At 41.9% G+C, this 21092-nt stretch overlaps 1 protein-coding gene across 1 annotated transcript in view; it reads left to right on the top strand.

The window, feature by feature from the left end:
• The window catches only part of kiaa1109 (KIAA1109 ortholog), a 255509-nt gene that overhangs the window by 135634 nt on the left and 98783 nt on the right, over nucleotides 1-21092 (top strand). Inside the window, exons 45-52 of the mRNA XM_061925065.1 lie at nucleotides 871-1020; nucleotides 2778-2962; nucleotides 3079-3254; nucleotides 3549-4125; nucleotides 5448-5646; nucleotides 6894-7154; nucleotides 7784-7877; nucleotides 20465-20515. Of these exons, the coding sequence (XP_061781049.1) occupies nucleotides 871-1020; nucleotides 2778-2962; nucleotides 3079-3254; nucleotides 3549-4125; nucleotides 5448-5646; nucleotides 6894-7154; nucleotides 7784-7877; nucleotides 20465-20515 (1693 nt within the window). The remainder of the gene's footprint in view (nucleotides 1-870; nucleotides 1021-2777; nucleotides 2963-3078; nucleotides 3255-3548; nucleotides 4126-5447; nucleotides 5647-6893; nucleotides 7155-7783; nucleotides 7878-20464; nucleotides 20516-21092) is intronic.

Raw genomic sequence — 21092 nt, forward strand, 5'->3', positions numbered from 1 at the left:
ATAATATTTTACCCCAAAGAACTTGCCCCTTTGTCATCGATGCCAAAATTAGTGACTACTGCAAATGGTCTGAGGTGTCCCAAAGTTTAGTTAAGTCATCCAATTGGAAACATGCCTAATTCCATTGTGAGTCAGATGAGTCAATCCTACTTTTCCATTTCCATTATTAACATTAGGGCCACAGCTACCATTATTTTTGTAATCAAAGAATCATTGATTAGTTTGTTCCATTAATCGGGTTATCAGATAACACTGTTTATACCCTCAGTGCGTATTTTAGGGAAAATCGTTGAAATAAACGATTATTCTGCTTGTCATTACCTTCATTCTTATTTCTAATAACTGTACATCCATTCATCTATCTATCTATCCATTCTCTACGGCTTGTCCCTCTTGGGGTTGCGGAGGGTGCTGGAGCCTATCCCAGCTGCACTCAGACGTAAGGCGGGGTACACCCTGGACAAGTCGCCACCTCATCGCCATCAACATTAAAAATGCACTTTTGAAATGTATGCATTAATTATGAAAAAAAAATCTGCTGTTCGCTGCCACACAAATCACAGCACCCACTTACCTCCACTCGCATGTGTGTTCTATTGCAGCAGCTGTGCAGAAACTAGGTATGCGTATTTCAAGTTCCACATACTCCATGCAGTCCGTGTCCGGCTTTAATACATTTTTATCAGTTACAAGCATTTAACAATAGAAGCAATTATTGGAGGAAAATAAATGGAAACTTTTTTCTTATCGATTAATCTCTGCAGCCCTAATTGACATGCTCCTTATTATTGAAAGATGATGACTCTTACAGTTAATTGTTAAATAAGTAAATACAATGTTACTTAAACTGTCCTCTTTTTTAAACTTCAGGGACGGATATACTGACTGAGCACCCGCTTCTATCTCAACCCTCCTCTGTTAGCTTTTACAACTGGATGTCCAATGCTGTTGGTAACAGGAGCGTGGCTACAGTTCAGGAATCCCCAGTCAACCACTCCCATCACAATAGCCTACAGACGGGTACGCACAGCTTGTCTCAAAAGTTCATTTTCTATGTAGAATATTTTTCCCATAAAAGGTGACGCTAACAAAAAATATCTAAAATGTCTTGAATTTAACTTTCTGTAAATGTTGCAGTTTTACTAAACCCATTGGATTCTCGGATTATTCACTACCTGTGCCAACCACTATCAAGCATTAACAGTCTTGAAGAAGGTCAGGGGGTTGTCCCTAAGTGTTGTGCTGTTATTGGTGAATAGTTAGTTTTTCGGAACGGGGTACAATAGATGTGTACCTTAGTCACCCGGTGTCTGTACTAGTATCCCTGCTTGAAAATGTCTCGGCTGTGTCAGTGTTTGTAATTCAGTAGTTGGCTACCGACACAAACTACCTTAGTCACCCGGTGTCTGTACTAGTATCCCTGCTTGAAAATGTCTAGGCTGTGTCAATGTTTGTAATTCTGTAGTTGGCTACCGACACAAACATATGGTATGTTTCGAATCACACATTTGGTTGTGGTTCATTTAGTGTTCTCACGCAATATTTTTATCATCCCATTAAGGTCAAAGTATTTTATTTATTTGACTAGAAGAATACGCAGAATGTTGCAACCTGATTGGACAGAGTAGGGTATGAGTAATGAGATGGCGCTTTCTGAAATTATATTGCTGGTAATTCTTCAGTCGATGCAGTGTTTGCATTTGAGCTTACATGAGTTGAGTTGAGTTGTTTGTATGCAGACACCCTGGTTTCTTGATTGGATCACAACAAACCATGTTGACATTATTACCTTTACAATATTAGTCATGACAACAGTTTTAGAACAACTACAGTGAAACCCCCTTATCTCGACACCCTCGGATTGGCTGAGGATTTTTTAAGCTATGGCAGTTTGTAGACACCTTTTTCCCGCATTGGCGTATTTTGTGAGTTGCTGTAGTATAATCTAGGTTAAAAATACTGCCACGTTTTTATTTTGAATCTTGATTTGCTTTGACAGGAAATCACTGTGTGGACATTTTAAAGCTTTGTAACTGGACAGTGGTTATGTTGTGTAACGCTAGTTGCTGATAATATGGAAGTTAACAATACTACGACACACATCAACATATGGAGCAATTTTGGGGTCCTAAATTTATTTGCAACAAAAGCAGTCAACCATGTATGTCAACAGGAACTAATACTAATCACACTAATACAGTGGAGCCTCGATTTACAAATTTAATTGGATCTTGAACAAGGTTCATACATAGAAAAGTTGTCATACAACGCTGTGGTTACTTCCTTAATGTTCAAAGCACACATTGCTTGTCTATTGCTTTCTTTGGATTCATACTGAGCTAGTAAAATTAGAAACTAATTGTAAAAAGGCTAGAAAACACTTAAAACCACACAAAGTAGCACTGAGCATAGTAGCTAACACCTGCAACACTGAGACAATGAGCACTGGAGAGCAATCCGCTAGCCCAAATGACTGTGCTGCTTAACACCAAATGGCTGCGCTGCGAGGAACCCACAGGTGGGTGAAACATTTTTACATTGAGACAAGGTTCGTACACCAAAACATAATTTTATTTGGCCTGTGGTTCGTAAAATTGAAAAGTTTATACAATGACGAGTCCGTAAATCAAGGTTCCACTGTACTAACAAGACCATGCACCAGGACTTGATGACGTTTGACAGACGAGGTTCGCAATGTCGAGAAAAACATATTGCAAGGAGACGAGGCATCAGTTTCATGATGACGCTAAATTTGTAAATCTGTCCCCTATTCTCAGGTGGAACTTGTAACCTGCCAACCATCCCTTCCGCTTCAGACTTCAACATAGTATTTTCCAGTGACCAGAACACTTTGGACGGAACCCACTCCCAGCACTCCCAGCATAGCACCAGCCAAGATGACATAGATGATATTGAAGCGGGAAACTTGTGTCCTGCTGCTGTTCAACTTGCTGATGCTCAGGTGAATAACATACGATTCTACTTTAAGTCATGTCATTTTATATAACCTATATTTGTTGTTGCATTTACTACAACTACTGCTTCTAAACTGGTCTTTGGTTTTGCTTGACCTCGCAGGTTGTTTTCAAGCCTTTGCTGAACTACACAGGCATCCAAGCGCAGGACGCCACTCCTCTGAGCTACAAGATGTATTTTGGAGAACATCTGTCCTTTTCAGGCAATCTTGAGTGTCTAAGAGCTGACATTGTGGACTCTGACACCTCCAAAGAGCGCAAAAACAAAAAATCCAGAAGGTAAAGTTCTTTTTTTTTTTACTATGGAAAGTAGAAATCAAAATGATGCAGTAACGTACATCTGCTGAGTCTTTGTATTACAACAAAATAATAATAATACATTGGTGTATGTCGCACACTTTCTTTAATTGAATACATCTTTGCTTAGATAACAAATATATGATTTTAGGTGAGGTCTGATAAAAAATAATGAAAATGTGTGAGATGCAATGTGAATTATTTCATAAAAAACTACTGCAACATCCAGACACACTGACATATATGCTAAACTTGGTCTTTTCTTCATACTTCTAGGCAAGGTTTGGTCAACCTGCCACCGCTTGATTTCAAGCCAGCCCTTCTTATTGAGACTTTTAGTTTGAATGCGGTGGTGATGGAAAAGTCAACCAGTGCTCCACAGGGCCACTCTGCTGTTCCACTCGCCTTTCACGACCTCAACCGACGACACTATAACACATTCCATTGTGATTTCACCACGGCCTGCCAATCTATTAGCCAACGTGTTGACATGGCTCTTGTGCGCCTCATTCACCAGTTCAGTACCATGATTGACGACATCAAAGCCACTCAAACGGACATCAAGCTTAATCGATACACTGCGGGCTCAACCTCACCAACGCCAACCTTCAAAGCACGACCGTACCGCCATTTCAGGTCGTCCGAATTCAGCCGTAGCTCACGTGGTAGCCTCAATGGGACGACACGTAGCGGCACGCAAACTTTGAAGAGCAAAAGAGGTTTAGGTGGAGGAGGAGCAGGGGTTGTTGGGGGTTTACCATCTAACGGACCTCCATCAACCATGGATACGCTAGGAAGAAGAGAGCACAGGGGACGCACCTCTCTTGGAAGATCAGAACGTCGCACCTCCAAGGTAACAATTTAATTAGATATTGTGTCCGGCTTCCTCCCACCTCCAAAGACATGCACCTGGGGATAGGTTGATTGGCAACACTAAATGGTCCCTAGTGTGTGAATGTGAGTGTGAATGGTGTCTGTCTATCTGTGTTGGCCCTGTGATGAGGTGGCGACTTGTCCAGGGTGTACCCCGCCTTCTGCCCGATTGTAGCTGAGATAGGCTCCAGCGCCCCCCGCGACCCATGAAGGGATTAAGCGGTAGAAAATAGATGAATGGATTGTGTAAGCATTTCATAGAAATTATAAATACACTCATTGGCCACAACATTCAACACTAAACTGATACCGATGCTAAGGGCCACAATTATATTTTAGCTCCATATGTATAATTTGTGTCATTGCCTTGTTTAGTTATTTACACCCAAATAGAATATCAAAAATCTAGATCAGGGGTGCCCACACTTTTTCTGCAGGCGAGCTACTTTTCAATTGATCAAGTCGTGGGGATTTACCTCATTCATACTGTATATATAATTTATATTTACTTATTTATGAAAGATATATTTTTGTTAACAAGTTAAAGGTGTTTAATGATAATGCAAGCATGTTTAACACATATAGTTAATATTGTTAATAAATTAAAGGTGTTTAATGATAATTACAAGAATATTTAATACATATAGTTAATATTGTTAACAAGTTAAAGGTGTTTAAAGATAATGCAAGCATGTTTAACACATATAGTTAATAGTGTTAACAAGTTAAAGGTGTTTAATGATAATACAAGCATGTTTAACACATATAGTTAATATTGTTAATAAGTTAAAGGTGTTTAATGATAATACAAGCATGTTTAACACATAGTTAATATTGTTAACAAGTTAAAGGTGTTTAAAGATAATACAAGCATGTTTAACACATATAGTTAATATTGTTAACAAGTTAAAGGTGTTTAAAGATAATACAAGCATGTTTAACACATATAGTTAATATTGTAAAATGGTATATGGGTTGTACTTGTAGCTCGCGATCGACGTAATGGGCACCCCTGATCTAGATAAAAATGTTCTCGGATTTTATTACTGAGCATTAAAATGCAATGCACACTTACCAACTTAAGAGGGAGCCAGTTGGTTAAGACGTCTGCATGGTGCATGCACACTCCACCAATTGCTATGTTTTATCAAATCACCTTTTATTGAAGATTTGTCAGAGCATGAACCGAAATTCTATGTGAAATATGTGTTACATATTTTAGGACTGACAAAAACTATTTGGTTACGGTGTGCTACCAAATGCCTTTTGTGAAAATGTAGTAAAATATTCTGTGTATTTTAGGTGTCCAGAAAGGGCTCCCGTGACGTGGCAGACCACACAACCATCCAGATGGACGACTCCGACTCCATCACAGTTTCGGAGCAGAGCGAGCCGTCAGCAGAATGTTGGCAGAACATGTACAAGCTGCTTAACTTCTACTCGCTCATCTCAGATCCCACAGGCATCCTGGAGAAAAGTTCTGCAGAGAACGGTGTGTCAGGTGGGACACTACCAAATTATATCTTCGGGTTAGATTCAGTCTTTGATTTTGTTGAGACATTTGTCCTCATAAACCTCCCAATAATATACAGTGGTTCTTGAGACAAAAGTGACTCATAGGTTTCTGGGTTCAAATCTTGCATGTTGCTCCTGTATTTTTGTACATCTTCTCATATTTTCAAAAACATGCATGTTATGTTGTTTGGATACTAAATATATGAGTGTGAATGTTTATAGCGCTGCTTTAACACACTGTCAACTGTAACGTGTTCGTCCTTTAAGGTGAAGACATCAAAATTATGTTCAAATGACAAGCAATGTATTACAGCAGGGGTGTCTAACTGCATTTCATAGAGGGCCACATGCCAGTTATGGCAACATTTAGAGGGCCACTTGTTACAGTGAATATCCATCCATCCATCCATTTTCTACCGCTTGTCCCTTTTGGGGTCGCAGGGGTGCTGGTGCCTATCTCAGCTGCATTCGGGCGGTACACCCTCGACAAGTCGATAAGACTATAAATGTATAATTTTTATTATTGTTATTACTGACTTTGCATTTTAGTATTACAGTATACATCTTTACGTACAGTTTAGAAGAAGATCTGTAGATTTTATGGTAAAATCCTGGTGACTTGAGTTGTCAGGGTTTTACCGTGAACTCTTCTGGTGGTTTTTACAACATATTATTGTGAATGTAAAAACAGTACCACTGTTTTTTACAGAAAAAATCTGGTGTCCAAGTAACCAGTTATTTTTTACCCTAAAATCAAAAAGTAATTTTAACAGTGTACAATTTGATGGAAAACATAAAGTCAAGCAGATTTTACATATTTAGTTTTATTTTATTAAAAAAATGTTTGGAATGTATGATAATTTTATATTTGGTGTATTTTTGTATATTAAAGTTTAAAAGATCTGCATTTGGACACAGTACATCTATTTCCTCTGTCAAAATGGAAATAACCGATACATTTAGTAAGAAAAGATTTAGTACTTTATTGACACATATTTTCAGGCTTTCGCAGGCCACATAAAATGATGCAGCAGACCAAATCTGGTCCCTGGGCCTTGAGTTTGACACCTGTGTATTACAGTATGCTGAGATGTTCGGTAACAGTTCTTCATTCAGCTCTAAAATGTGTGAAAATTGTCTCACAATTTGTAAAATGTTTTTGAACATTTTTTGATCAGAAACTGTTAAAAGATACTGTGTACCTACAATGTGTTCTCCTATTTTCTACAAAAGGTGGACATCGGCCCTCGGAGCCTCTTTGTAACGTGATCTTTGAGAACGAACAGCAGGAGCCTACCACACCCACTAGGCTCCCGGGTGCAGGCGGCAGGCGTCGAAGCCTGGTGAACTCTGAGCCCCAGCATGTCACCCTCATAGTGTTTGGCATCGGCATGGTGAACCGCACCCACCTGGAAGCTGACATTGGGGGACTCACCATGGAGGCCGAACTGAAGAAGATCCATGGCAGTTTCACCCTCAAAGAAAAGATGAAAGGTCAATCAAAAGCCAAAACAAAAAACATGTTTTTCTGACTTGAAATTGTCTCGTAAAAGACAGAACCAAAAATGTTAACACATCTTTAAAGACCATAACAAATCACAGAGAAATCTTAAAATACTAGATCAGAGGTGTCCAAAGTATGGCTCAAGGGACATTCTGATGCACAGCTTGTTTTTTGGTTGACTCTCAACATATTCTAAAAATAAAAAATATGAATAATGAGACATGTTATTAAATTATTACAATAATTAACTTTTTCATCTCTAACACAAAGCTAAGATGTGGATGGTTTGTTAGACAGCTTAATGGATTAGTTTCAGCAACAAAGTGGCCCCCGCAGCCTTATTTTTTTTGTAAGCGGCCCTCGGTGAAGAAAGACACACCTGTTAAATGCTAAATACATGCTAAAATAACAAACACAATGTTTACTAGAAAATTCTGCACACAGCTTCAACTAATGCATTGAGACTGATGTCAAGGTCTCCATACAGGTTGTAAGATCAGCTTGTGTAACAATGAAAAGAATAGATATCCAGTGGTTCCTGACTGGAAAAAAAATAATCAGATGTGCACTGCAAATTGTTTCATTTTTTGTGTTTGATTGTGTCAATGTTTCCACACAGATATTCTACATCAGAAAATGACTGAGACGTGTGCATCGGCTCATATTGGAGGAGTGAACATAGTGCTGCTGGAGGGCATAACACCAGACATTCAGTAAGTACAAAACCTTCACGCCTATCGACTGGGGGAAAAAATGGTATACTATTTTTTTTTTAAATTGTTTTTGTAGTCACTGGGGACATTTTGATGCGCACTTTGAGTTTGAACAGTTTCTTAAACTGGTTAATGTTAGTACTGTTTGGCTTCTTTGCTTAATGCATTCCATAATTTAATTCCACAAAAGTAGAAGAGAAAGTCTAACACAAATACAAATAGACTGGAGTAGACGTTGAAAGAGTAAAATAAATCAAATTTTTGGGTGTCATCATTGGTGATAAAATGAACTGGAAATCTCATATAAAAAATATACAACATAAGGTGGCAAGAAATACATTAATAATGAATAAAGAAAAATATGTATTGGACAAAAAAATCACTCCGTATTTTCTATTGCTCGCTGGTGTTACCATATCTAAGTTATTGTGTAGAATTATGGGGAAATAACTACAAGTGTACGTTTCATTCACTAACTGTGTTACAAAAAAGGTCAGTTAGAATAATACCGTACATGAGGTTGTTTATAGAGAATACACAAACCCTTTATTGATTGAATAAAAAATACTGAAATTCAATGATGATATAGTGAATTTGCAAACAGCTGAAATTATGCACAAAGCAAACAATAACCTGCTACTCAAGAATGTACAACAATTCTTCTAAAAAAAAGAAGAGAAATATATCCTCAGTGAAAAATGTAATTTAAAACAATTGTATGCACGTACAACACTTAGACCTTTAGGTTATGGTTGAATTGAACAGGTATAAAACTACAAAGAGTGAAAGCAAATATTATTTTAAACTTTGATGAGCTACTCAAAATCATGTGATAAGTTACTTGTAAAAAGACCTTGTTTGGAGTATCTAAAATAGACATTTTAGGGCTTTTCGAGTGTGACCCGTAGGAATAGCGAGGATCTACTATATTCACCATTTGATTTGTGTCTAACAGAGTTGCATATAATATAATGGTCACATGATGAATTAATTTAGAAAATAATGCAGTCTTTAAAGATGTTTTTTAAAGAATCTTTTTAAATATATTGAAATGTTTCATGACTGGAGGGGGGCAGTGTCTTCATCGAAGACCTCGATGAAGAACACAAACCAAGGACCCAGATTTCCCTCGCCCGGACGCGTGTCACCGGGGCCCCCCTCTGGAGCCAGGCCCGGAGGTGGGGCACGATGGCGAGCGCCTGGTGGCCGGGCCTGTCCCCATGGGGCCCGGCCGGGCACAGCCCGAAGAGGCAACGTGGGTCCCCCCTCCAATGGGCTCACCACCCATAGCAGGGGCCATAGAGGTCGGGTGCAGTGTGAGCTGGGCGGCAGCCGAGGGCAGGGCACTTGGCGGTCCGATCCTCGGCTACATAAGCTGGCTCTTGGGACGTGGAACGTCACTTCGCTGGGGGGTAAGGAGCCTGAGCTAGTGCGTGAGGTGGAGAAGTTCCGGCTAGATATAGTCGGACTCACTTCGACGCACAGCAAGGGCTCTGGAACCACTTCTCTTGAGAGGGGCTGGACTCTCTTCCACTCTGGCGTTGCCGGCAGTGAGAGGCGACGGGCTGGGGTGGCAATTCTTGTTGCCCCTCGGCTCAAAGCCTGCACGTTGGAGTTCAACCCGGTGGACGAGAGGGTAGCTTCCCTCCGCCTTCGGATGGGGGGACGGGTCCTGACTGTTGTTTGCGTTTACGCGCCAAACAGCAGCTCAGAGTACCCACCCTTTTTGGATTCACTCGAAGGAGTACTGGAGAGTGCTCCCCCGGGTGATTCCCTCGTTCTACTGGGGGACTTCAACGCTCATGTTGGCAGCGACAGTGAAACCTGGAGAGGTGTGATTGGGAAGAATGGCCGCCCGGATCTGAACCCGAGTGGTGTTCTGTTATTGGACTTTTGTGCTCGTCACAGATTGTCGATAACAAACACCATGTTCAAACATAAGGGTGGCCATATGTGCACTTGGCACCAGGACACCCTAGGCCGCAGTTCCATGATCGACTTTGTAGTTGTGTCATCGGATTTGCGGCCTCATATTTTGGACACTCGGGTGAAGAGAGGGGCGGAGCTTTCTACCGATCACCACCTGGTGGTGAGTTGGCTGCGATGGTGGGGGAGGATGCCGGACAGACCTGACAGGCCCAAACGCATTGTGAGGGTTTGCTGGGAACGCCTGGCAGAGTCTCCTGTCAGAGAGAGTTTCAATTCCCACCTCCGGAAGAACTTTGAACATGTCACGAGGGAGGTGCTGGACATTGAGTCCGAGTGGACAATGTTCCGTACCTCTATTGTCGAGGCGGCCGATTGGAGCTGTGGCCGCAAGGTAGTTGGTGCCTGTCGTGGCGGTAATCCTAGAACCCGTTGGTGGACGCCGGCGGTGAGGGATGCCGTCAGGCTGAAGAAGGAGTCCTATCGGGTTCTTTTGGCTCATGGGACTCCTGAGGCAGCAGACAGGTACCGACAGGCCAAGCGGTGTGCGGCTTCAGCGGTCGTGGAGGCAAAAACTCGGACATGGGAGGAGTTCGGGGAGGCCATGGAAAAAGACTTCCGGATGGCTTCGAAGCAATTCTGGACCACCATCCGCCGCCTCAGGAGGGGGAAGCAGTGCAGTGTCAACACCGTGTATGGTGGGGATGGTGCTCTGCTGACCTCGACTGCGGATGTTGTGGATCGGTGGAGGGAATACTTCGAAGACCTCCTCAATCCTACCAGCACGTCTTCCTATAAGGAAGCAGGGCCTGGGGAATCTGTGGTGGGCTCTCCTATTTCTGGGGCTAAGGTTGCCGAGGTAGTTAAAAAGCTCCTCGGTGGCAAGGCCCCGGGGGTGGATGAGATCCGCCCGGAGTTCCTTAAGGCTCTGGATGTTGTGGGGCTGTCTTGGTTGACAAGACTCTGCAACATCGCGTGGACATCGGGGGCGGTACCTCTGGATTGGCAGACCGGGGTGGTGGTTCCTCTCTTTAAGAAGGGGAACCGGAGGGTGTGTTCCAACTATCGTGGGATCACACTCCTCAGCCTTCCCGGTAAGGTCTATTCAGGTGTACTGGAGAGGAGGCTACGCCGGATAGTCGAACCTCGGATTCAGGAGGAACAGTGTGGTTTTCGTCCTGGTCGTGGAACTGTGGACCAGCTCTATACTCTTGGCAGGGTCCTTGAGGGTGCATGGGAGTTTGCCCAACCAGTCTACATGTGCTTTGTGGACTTGGAGAAGGCATTCGACCGTGTACCCCGGGAAGTCCTGTGGGGAGTGCTCAGAGAGTATGGGGTAACGGACTGTCTTATTGTGGCAGTTCGCTCCCTGTATAATCAGTGTCAGAGCTTGGTCCGCATTGCCGGTAGTAAGTTGGACACGTTTCCAGTGAGGGTTGGACTCCGCCAAGGCTGCCCTTTGTCACCGATTCTGTTCATAACCTTTATGGACAGAATTTCTAGGCGCAGTCAGGGCGTTGAGGGGATCTGGTTTGGTGGCTGCAGGATTAGGTCACTGCTATTTGCAGATGATGTGGTCCTGATGGCTTCCTCCGGCCAAGATCTTCAGCTCTCACTGGATCGGTTCGCAGCAGAGTGTGAAGCGACTGGGATGGGAATCAGCACCTCCAAGTCCGAGTCCATGGTTCTCTCCCGGAAAAGGGTGGAGTGCCATCTCCGGGTTGGGGAGGAGATCTTGCCCCAAGTGGAGGAGTTCAAGTACCTCGGAGTCTTGTTCACGAGTGGGGGAAGAGTGGATCGTGAGATCGACAGGCGGATCGGTGCGGCGTCTTCAGTAATGCGGACGCTGTATCAATCCGTTGTGGTGAAGAAGGAGCTGAGCCGGAAGGCAAAGCTCTCGATTTACCGGTCGATCTACGTTCCCATCCTCACCTATGGTCATGAGCTTTGGGTCATGACCGAAAGGACAAGATCACGGGTACAAGCGGCCGAAATGAGTTTCCTCCGCCGAGTGGCGGGGCTCTCCCTTAGAGATAGGGTGAGAAGCTCTGTCATTCGGGGGGAGCTCAAAGTAAAGCCGCTGCTCCTCCACATCGAGAGGAGCCAGATGAGGTGGTTCGGGCATCTGGTCAGGATGCCACCCGAACGCCTCCCTAGGAAGGTGTTTCGGGCACGTCCGACCGGTAGGAGGCCACGGGGAAGACCCAGGACACGCTGGGAAGACTATCTCTCCCGGCTGGCCTGGGAACGCCTCGGGATCCCCCGGGAGGAGCTGGACGAAGTGGCTGGGGAGAGGGAAGTCTGGGCTTCCCTGCCTAAGCTGCTGCCCCCGCGACCCGACCTCGCATAAGCGGAAGAAGATGGATGGATGGATGGATGGATGGAAGGGGGGCAGTGTACTCCAAATGGAACTGGCGTGTACAAATAGGATTTGTTTTTAGTTTATGTTGTAATTAGGGCTGTCATAATTAATGTGAATGAATTCATCAACATTATTCATCACATTATTTTTTAATAATCCATCAGTGGCGTAGAATTATTGAAATTCCTGAAACGTCTCCAGCAAGGCATTTCGGGCAGTTTGTCCAATTAGCATTATAAACAGCCAGAGCTAACCTGAACCGTGCCATTAAGGTTGCAAAGCGTGCTCACAGTCAGAAAGTGCAGGATTACTTCGAGAACCCCACAAACACTAGACGAATGTGGCAGGGCATACAGGTCAGCTGCCCCCTGTCCCTGTGACAACAGTATCAGCTTCCTAAATGACCTTAACAACTACTTTGCGAGGTTTGAGGCACTTAACACCACTCCGGCGAGAAAATCGATCCCTCGCCCTGATGAGCAGCCACTCATCCTGGACATAGCGGATGTGCGGAAAACCCTGAGGAGAGTGAACCCCCGGAAAGCACCGGGACCTGATGACATTCCAGGCAAGATGCTTAAGGGATGTGCAGACCAGCTGGCTGGGGCTCTCACAGACATCTTCAACATCTCGCTGACCCAGGCTGTGGTACCATCATGTTTTAAGACGGCCACAATCATTCCAGTGCCTAAAAAACCCACAATTTCCTCCCTCAATGATTATCGCCCCGTTGCACTCACTCCCATCATAATGAAGTGCTTCGAGAGGCTGGTAAAGGAATATATTGTCTCCGGACTTCCCCCCACATTCGACCCATACCAGGTTGCTTATCGCCCTAACCGCTCCACAGAGGACGCCATCTCCTCTGCACTCCACCTGAGCTTAGAACATCTGTAAGGAAAGGACACACGTGCGGATGTTGTTTCTGGACTTCAGCTCAGCATTCAACACCATCATCCCGCAGCACTTGGTGAGCAAACTGGCCCCCCTTGGATGCAATACCCCCCTATGCAACTGGCTGCTTGACTTCCTCACAGACAGACCCCAATCTGTGAGAGTGTGCAACAACACCTCCAGTGCCATCTCCCTGAGCACCGGCTCCCCCCAGGGCTGCGTCCTGAGTCCGCTGCTGTTCACGTTGATGACCCATGACTGCTGCGCCAGGTCCACTACTAACCACATTGTGAAGTATGCGGATGACACGACAGTAGTGGGCCTCATCCGTGACAACAACGACATGGACTACAGGGAAGAGGTGAAACATCTGGTTGACTGGTGCAGAAACAACAACCTAGTCCTGAATGTCGACAAGACTAAGGAGATCATCGTTGACTTCAGGAAGCACCAGTCCAGTCAAGCTCCACTCTACATCAACGGCACAGCGGTGCAGATAGTAAGCAGCACCAAGTTCCTGGGGGTGCAGATAACTGACAATATAACCTCTTGTAAAAAGAGCTCAGCAGCGCATGCAATTTTTGCGTCGGATGAAAAGAGCACAGCTCCCTCTCCCCATTCTCACCACATTCTACAGAGGCACTATAGCAGTGGTTCTTAACCTTGTTGGAGGTACCGAACCCCACCAGTTTTATATGCGCATTCACCGAACCCTTCTTTTGTGAAAAAAAAGTTGTTTTTTAAAAAAAATTCTAGACAAAGTTGTATGTTTTTTTACTGGTGCACAAAATGAACCGTGCATGAAAATCACCTTGTTCAAAGAACAAATCCAACACAGTGCATGAACTCATAACAAATGACACACCTGCAAACCAGATGGAACATTGTTTGGGGGTACGGGTATCCATAATACGCCGATAGGGAGAAGTTTTTATTTAGGGTTTGATCGAACCCAGGTTAAGAACCACTGCACTATAGAGAGCCTGCTGACAAACAGCATCTATGTCTGGACTGGAGCCTGCAGTGCCTCAGACTGGAAGTCTCTCCAGAGAGTGGTGAGGACGGCGGAAAAGATCATCAGGACTCCTCTTCCTCCGATCCAGGAGATCGCAAAAAGCCGCTGCCTGACCAGGGCTCAGAAAATCTGCAAAGACTCCTCACACCCCCACCAAGGACTGTTTTCACTGCTGTACTCTAGAAAGAGGTTCCGCAGCCTTCGAAGCAGAACCTACAGGTTCTGTAACAGCTTCTTCCCTCAGGCCGTAAGACTCTTGAACGCATCATAATTAAATTATCCCCTCAACTCCCCCCAAAATGGATTAACTCGCTGGAATAAAAAAGACAATATAACATACATACATAAACGTGGACGCATGTGAAAAGTGCAATATATTTATCTGTACAGTAACCTATTTATTTATTTATATATGCACCTTATTGCTTTTTTATCCTGCACTACCATGAGCTAATGAAATGACATTTCGTTCTTATCTGTACTGTAAAGTTCAAATTTGAATGACAATAAAAAGGAAGTCTAGTCTAAGTCTAAAATCTAAGTCCAAGTCTAGTGTTATCGTCAAATGTTGTGACATGCTGGGAACCACACAATCAATAGGAAGACTCTAAATAATATATTGACCCGTTCAATAGTAAATTTGAGGACAAGAAACAATGGAACAGTTAAGTTAACCAAAAAAGTATTGTCCACATTCTGCAAGAAATACTTCCATCTTAAAATACCACATTAATAACACAACAAAAGAAACAGGTCCACAATAATGTGGATAAATGTTTGTTTAGAAACATGAATATGACGTTAAATGTGTTTCATAAACACGTTAAGTGCCAAAGCAAGGCAAGTTTATTTATAGAGCACAATTCGTACACAAGGCAATTCAAAGTGCATATATATTCTCTTCTTTCTTATAGTAAAATAAAACGTGCCAAATATAGATTAAAAAGGATTGCTATTTAATTGTATCAAATTGAATCCGCAACAACCCTGTGATTAATCTGGTGTTGCACCTTTCCTGCTTCCTGCTCCCAGACCGTAGTCGTAGAGCGCAGGGGAGACACTTCTCCAGGGCCGATATGCTCGGGGCAACACCCTTCAGCGGACGACTTTAGGGTGAATGATGAGTCCGACGATTAGTTCCAAATCTTGCTTTATTGATTGCTTGCACACAGCCAATCCAACACAAAACAAACTAGTCCCCGCCCGCACTCACGCTACAGCTCCCTCTCTTCTCTCGCCCACTGACGTCACTCACCTCACATGCTGTCACCTATTAAAGGGCCACACACACACACATACGCTACTCTCATAATACTGGTTTAAAAATTTACTCATTTGACATTAGTTGTAATGAAGGCAAACGTCTCTGTGTTTTAGAGTATAGGTTAGGGTCATTTCAAGTTGTTTTGTCCAAAAATCGAATTAAAGAGCCAGGTATTGACAGTCACTTCCTGTCAATGAGAAAGGACGCAAAGGAAAAAGGCTCCGCTTCTGCTACCGGAGTTTTTGTTAAGTCTGAAGATTTTGACCACTGATTTGCGATCACAGCCACAGGAGAGTCACCTGGCATCTTCGACCTGATTTTGGTCAGTTGAGAGGCACTGATACGCTGAAATAAGGCTAGTTGGAAGAGCCGTTAGCTTCAAGCCAACGGCGCCTTACCGCAATTCAATGCGGTTGCCTAGCAACCAAAAGCTACTGCGAGTTTACAGCCGTTTTAAAGTGCTTCCGACGTCGCAGAGTGATATAAGTTGACAGGCTGACACCTCAAATTGATCTCTGAACGGCGTAAGGTACAAAATTGTTGAAACAAACAAGTTAAAAGTGCCGCAAGTCGCTAAAGTAACTGCCGTTTAAGAAGCAAGAGGCACTGACGTCATCGACCTGCCGCAATGCCAAAAGCTAAAGGAAAGACTGAAATCCCGAAACGTTCGGTGTCAGCTGATACAGAACACAAGTGGGAACAAGATTTGAGGCTGGACACAGGACATGATGGGAATTAAGAAGGGATAGTACAAAAACTGTTACATGAATTTAAAGAAACAAAAGAAGAATTGAAAGAAATTATGGATGAATGGAAAGAAAAAATGAAAGAAGAAATTAAAGAAATGAAAAAAGATCTGAGAAAAGCAACAACAGAACACAAACAAGATATGAAAAGTCTGCAGCAAAATATAGAAAGTCTGCAAACTCAGAACACCACCAGAAAAAAAGAAGCCTCTGATATGTGCCAACAAATGAAGACCCTTCAAGAAGATATGCGCCAACAAATGAAGACCCTTCAAGAAGACAACTACATGCTGTGGAATATCATAGATTAAATGGATCAGGATAAACGAATGAATGATATTATCGTGACAGGGAACCGAATTAAGCCAAGATCCTATGCGAAAGCTGTGAATAATGAAGGTGAACCAGATGAAATGGATATGGTCTCAGCAGAACAGCAAGTGGTCAACTTTCTGCAATCAAAGGAAATTGAAATTGACATTAATACCATCGAAACATGCATCCCACTGAACGGAAGAAACAACAACGCCACTCCAGTTGTGCTTGTGATACTCGTAAACAGAACATCTAAAATGGCATTGCTGAGACAGGGAACGAAGCTCAAGGGAACAAATGTGTACATGAATGAGCATCTCACAAAACGTAATGCTGGAATTGCCCAGAAAGCACGCGACTTGAGAAAGCAGGGAAAAATCCAGGGAACTTGGAGCGCCAACTGTAAAATCTACATCAAGCTGAATGGAGGTCCAGAAGCAAGAGTACTTGTTGTCCATGACATCAAGGACCTGGACAATTTTTAAAGTTTACACAGCTTCCACAACGACGGTGATAATAGACTCCAACAGAAAACAAGTACCTAAATTCGACATCAACACTACTGTGTTCCAAGGGACGACTAAACAAGAAGACCTATATTCAGGATTGCATCCACCTACACTTATAGAGATTATTGAAACAACATCAAAGATTGTTGAACAACAAAATATGGAACTAAAAAATGTGAACAAAGATCACAAAAACCAGGATTTGGAAAATGATATAGATCCAGATACAATTTTTTTCTCCCACATCAGTAATAATTGTTTATATTATACAGATGAGCAATATAATAGCAAAATTAAATGTGATAACAAATTGTCAATTATTCATTTTAATAGCAGAAGCTTGTATGCAAATTACAACAACAATAAGATATTTTTGGAACACATCAACGAACCCTTCAAAGTGATTGCTGTCACAGAAACATGGATTGATGATAAACAAGGAATAGATTTTGATCTGGAAGGATATGAACTAAACTACATCAACAGAACCAACAAAAATGGAGGAGGAGTAGCTGTGTACGTGATGAAGAACCTGAACTACAAAGTAGTAAAAAACATGTCATTTGCTGCAGATAATATCTTAGAATGTATAACCATTGAAATATGTCAGGAAAAAAAGCAAAAACATTTTCATCAGTTGTATATATAGATCATCTAAATCAAGTTTACAAACATTTGAAGAATGGATCAAGGCAACTTACATGGACAATGGTCAAAAAATAATTTTCTTATGTGGTGACTTTAATATTGACTTATTGAACCCTAACAAGCAAAAGTCCATTGATGACTTAATTGATACAATGTACAGCATCAGTTTATATCCTAAAATGACAAAGCCAAGCAGAATCACATGTCACTGTGCCACGCTTATTGATAATATTTTTACCAATGATTTTGATAATAACACTACAAGTGGACTACTTATAACCGACGTTAGTGATCATCTGCCAGTTTTTACAATATATGATGGAAACTACAAGAAGAACATGGAAGACAAAAGGACATTTCGAAGACTGTGTACAGAGAAGAGGATGATTGCTTTCAAAATTGAGCTACAACAGCAAGATTGGGACAATGTGTACAATGAAAAAGAGGTTGATGAAGCATATGAACATTTCTTAAACACGTTCATAATACTTTATGAGCAGAGAAAGAATAATCAACCATGGATGACAAAAGGATTAAAAAATGCTTGTAAGAAGAAGAATGCACTATATAGAAAATGTATAGCACAAATAACTACAGAGGCAGAAATTAAGTACAAAAAGTATAAAAACAAGTTAACAAACATACTACGATCATGTAGAAAATAATATTACAGTGAATTATTGGACAGGAACAAAAATAATATAGACTTAGACTTAGACAAACTTTAATGATCCACAAGGGAAATTGTTTAACACAGTAGCTCAGTTACAATGATGGAAAGTGTAAGGATGGAAAGGACATTGCAGGTATAAAAAATCTAACATATATACGAATATATACATAATATGTGTACAGAATAATATATGTACAGATATATTATATTATGTCTATAACATATATACAATATATACCAATGACCATGTACAATATTACAGTGTATACAGTATATTTGACCACAGCAGCATAAAATAGAGAGTAGATTCAGCAGGAAATATAAAATAGACATTATAAACGAAGAGAAGTGGCTAACATGTCAGGTGTCAGGTAATAGGCAGATGCCATCTATTGCTGTATGGCGAGTGATTATACAGCTGGATGGAGTGTGGAATGAAGGAGTTCTTGAATCGCACAGTGCGGGAAGGACGTTGAAGGAGTCTGTTGGAGCATTCTTTCATTCTCAAAATAATCTTACTATCTCATCATATGAAATATAACTTACTTCACCAATTATTATTTATTTATTTATTTTTATTGTGATTACTTATGGAGTATATTGTGAATAAATTGAAAACATTAAGTGAGCAAAAGTTTTAGCAACTGTTATGTAAAAGAAAATGGGTAGGATTAAATAAACTCTGCTTCTTCCTACTCCTTTTCGAACATGTTGAAAAGAGAAACTGGAAATTGTGATGTATCATGTTGTATGCATGCATGTTCCAAATAAACTCAAACTCAACTCAACTCAACTCAATTGTGGGATTTAGGAATGTGTTAAAACTATTCAGATTAAAAGAAAAGACAGTTACCTCTGATTTCCACAGGACGCGTCACAGCTGCTGTGCGTAATAAACATGGCGGCGGACTGATCCCGTTTTTATTCAAGTCAATGTGTCTGTTTCCATTGCCTGCGGTATGGCACCGACATGACGTTCACATTACTGATCCATGCGCTAAAATACACAGAGCTTCTATTCTTGCTGGTTGCCACAACACAGCAGATCAATTTAGCTAAAATCTGCATGTGTTGACAGAAAGTCATGCACAAACGCAAAATAAATTAGGTTCCCAATAAAATTGTCAGTTTTCAAGGTGCATCGTATTTTACACTTCATTGTACTGGACGAGGACGGAAATAAAGTCAACTTGCCAAATGGTTTTCTGACCGTTGACCCAAATGCTGATTATGGAGGTCCATAATTAAAGAATCTTATACAGGCTTGTCCCGGGCAGCTATGTTCGCATATGGAGTCCTGTGTCAAATGCCAGCTGATACTGGGGCTGGAGAGGCAGGGGCTTAGTTTGTGGGAGCGGTGTGTGTGTCTACAACGCTCGCCAGGGATGATGTTACTGTTGTATTTTTGCTTGCTACAAAAAAATAAAGTTGTCGTCCTGAAAATCAAAACTGTTGTCTTTTTCACAAGTCAAGGCAATGCCTTCACAGACGCGCCTGCCTCTGGGTATTGATGGACAGCAAAGCTTGAGATGTTCCGCTGTTTACTTTATCACATAATTATGCGCGGACTCAGGAGATCTTGTAAATATCCGGGCTATTTCGCTGCTCGGCGGAGCCGCAACAGAACGGTGGCGGGGAATGCCGGACGGCAGATGGCACTGCCGTTCCGCGGCGATTATGAAACGCGGCCGTGACGTCCTGTGGAAATCAGGGGTTAATCCCATCTTATCCCATAATATACATATTATAAATGTTTTGATGCTTAATTTTGTGTTTATACAACTTGGTGGCTTTCAATATCAACCATTTATATGTTATTACATTTATTAGCAGTGCTTACTTGCTTAGTTTAAATGAAAAATGCGCAGGCTTTTTTGTTGTTGGTAGAAAGTAATAATTTTCTTTCATGTCAGGGGGTTTTCAAAGTTGAATAAGACTGTGGACTTCAAAACCACCTCACGCTTTGAAAACATCTGCTTTAAGATTTGGTTGATTCATGTAATGACCAGCTGCAACAAAATTTGTAGTTATGCTGCTATTAAATAGTATGCCCCATATGAGCTCTTGTGTAGAAAACTTACTTGAAGCATTACATTCTGATACTGCAAGAGTATTTTACCGTTTTCTCTGCTCTTGGAATGGAATTATCTTTATTGTCATTGTGCAAGTACAACAAAATTGTGTTTTCTCTTCCTGTGTTTTGTTCTGCTTCTTCCCCCTACAACTAATGCATAGACTGGAGGATTTCCCAACATCTCCCACCAGCACAGCAAAACAAGAGTTTCTGTATGTTATTTCTGCCTTCTTGGGCTCACATACGTTTTGTGTATTCAAAATCTAAATGCTTATAAGTGCTTATCTGCCATTTGTCTGTCATGTGTGGTCCACATGCGTCTGTGTGCATGAAGTCCTTTTTTTAGTTCTAGGAAGAAAGAACAAAGTTGGCCTGCTGGCACATTTTTTAATTCCTCGTTGTCTGAGAAACCGATGATAATGACACATCTCATTTTGCTTGAATAAAAAAGTGATCTAAGTGGACCTCGGTCAGGGTTCGTTCACACCAACAATCTACCTGTGTATTTCTAACCGCTATGTGTGGTTGTGAACATGGGAACCAAACAATGTGGTTAAAATGTATCATTACTTTTTAACAACTGTTTAATGGAGTTAAAGAACTGGTGAGAGTATTACCTCACTGCATAAGTTAAGTAATAGTAGGAGACAAACTCAAGAATCATCTTCACAATTTCTACCTAATTAGATTATGTAGCAGTTTGTGCCAGACTTTCACTCAATGTGTGAAGGTCTCTTTATTATGTTTGATGATAATCAGCATGGAAATAAATATTTTAAAATGGCGTAC

The sequence above is a fragment of the Nerophis lumbriciformis genome, linkage group LG29, assembly GCF_033978685.3.
Source record: "Nerophis lumbriciformis linkage group LG29, RoL_Nlum_v2.1, whole genome shotgun sequence".
Taxonomy (NCBI): domain Eukaryota; kingdom Metazoa; phylum Chordata; class Actinopteri; order Syngnathiformes; family Syngnathidae; genus Nerophis; species Nerophis lumbriciformis.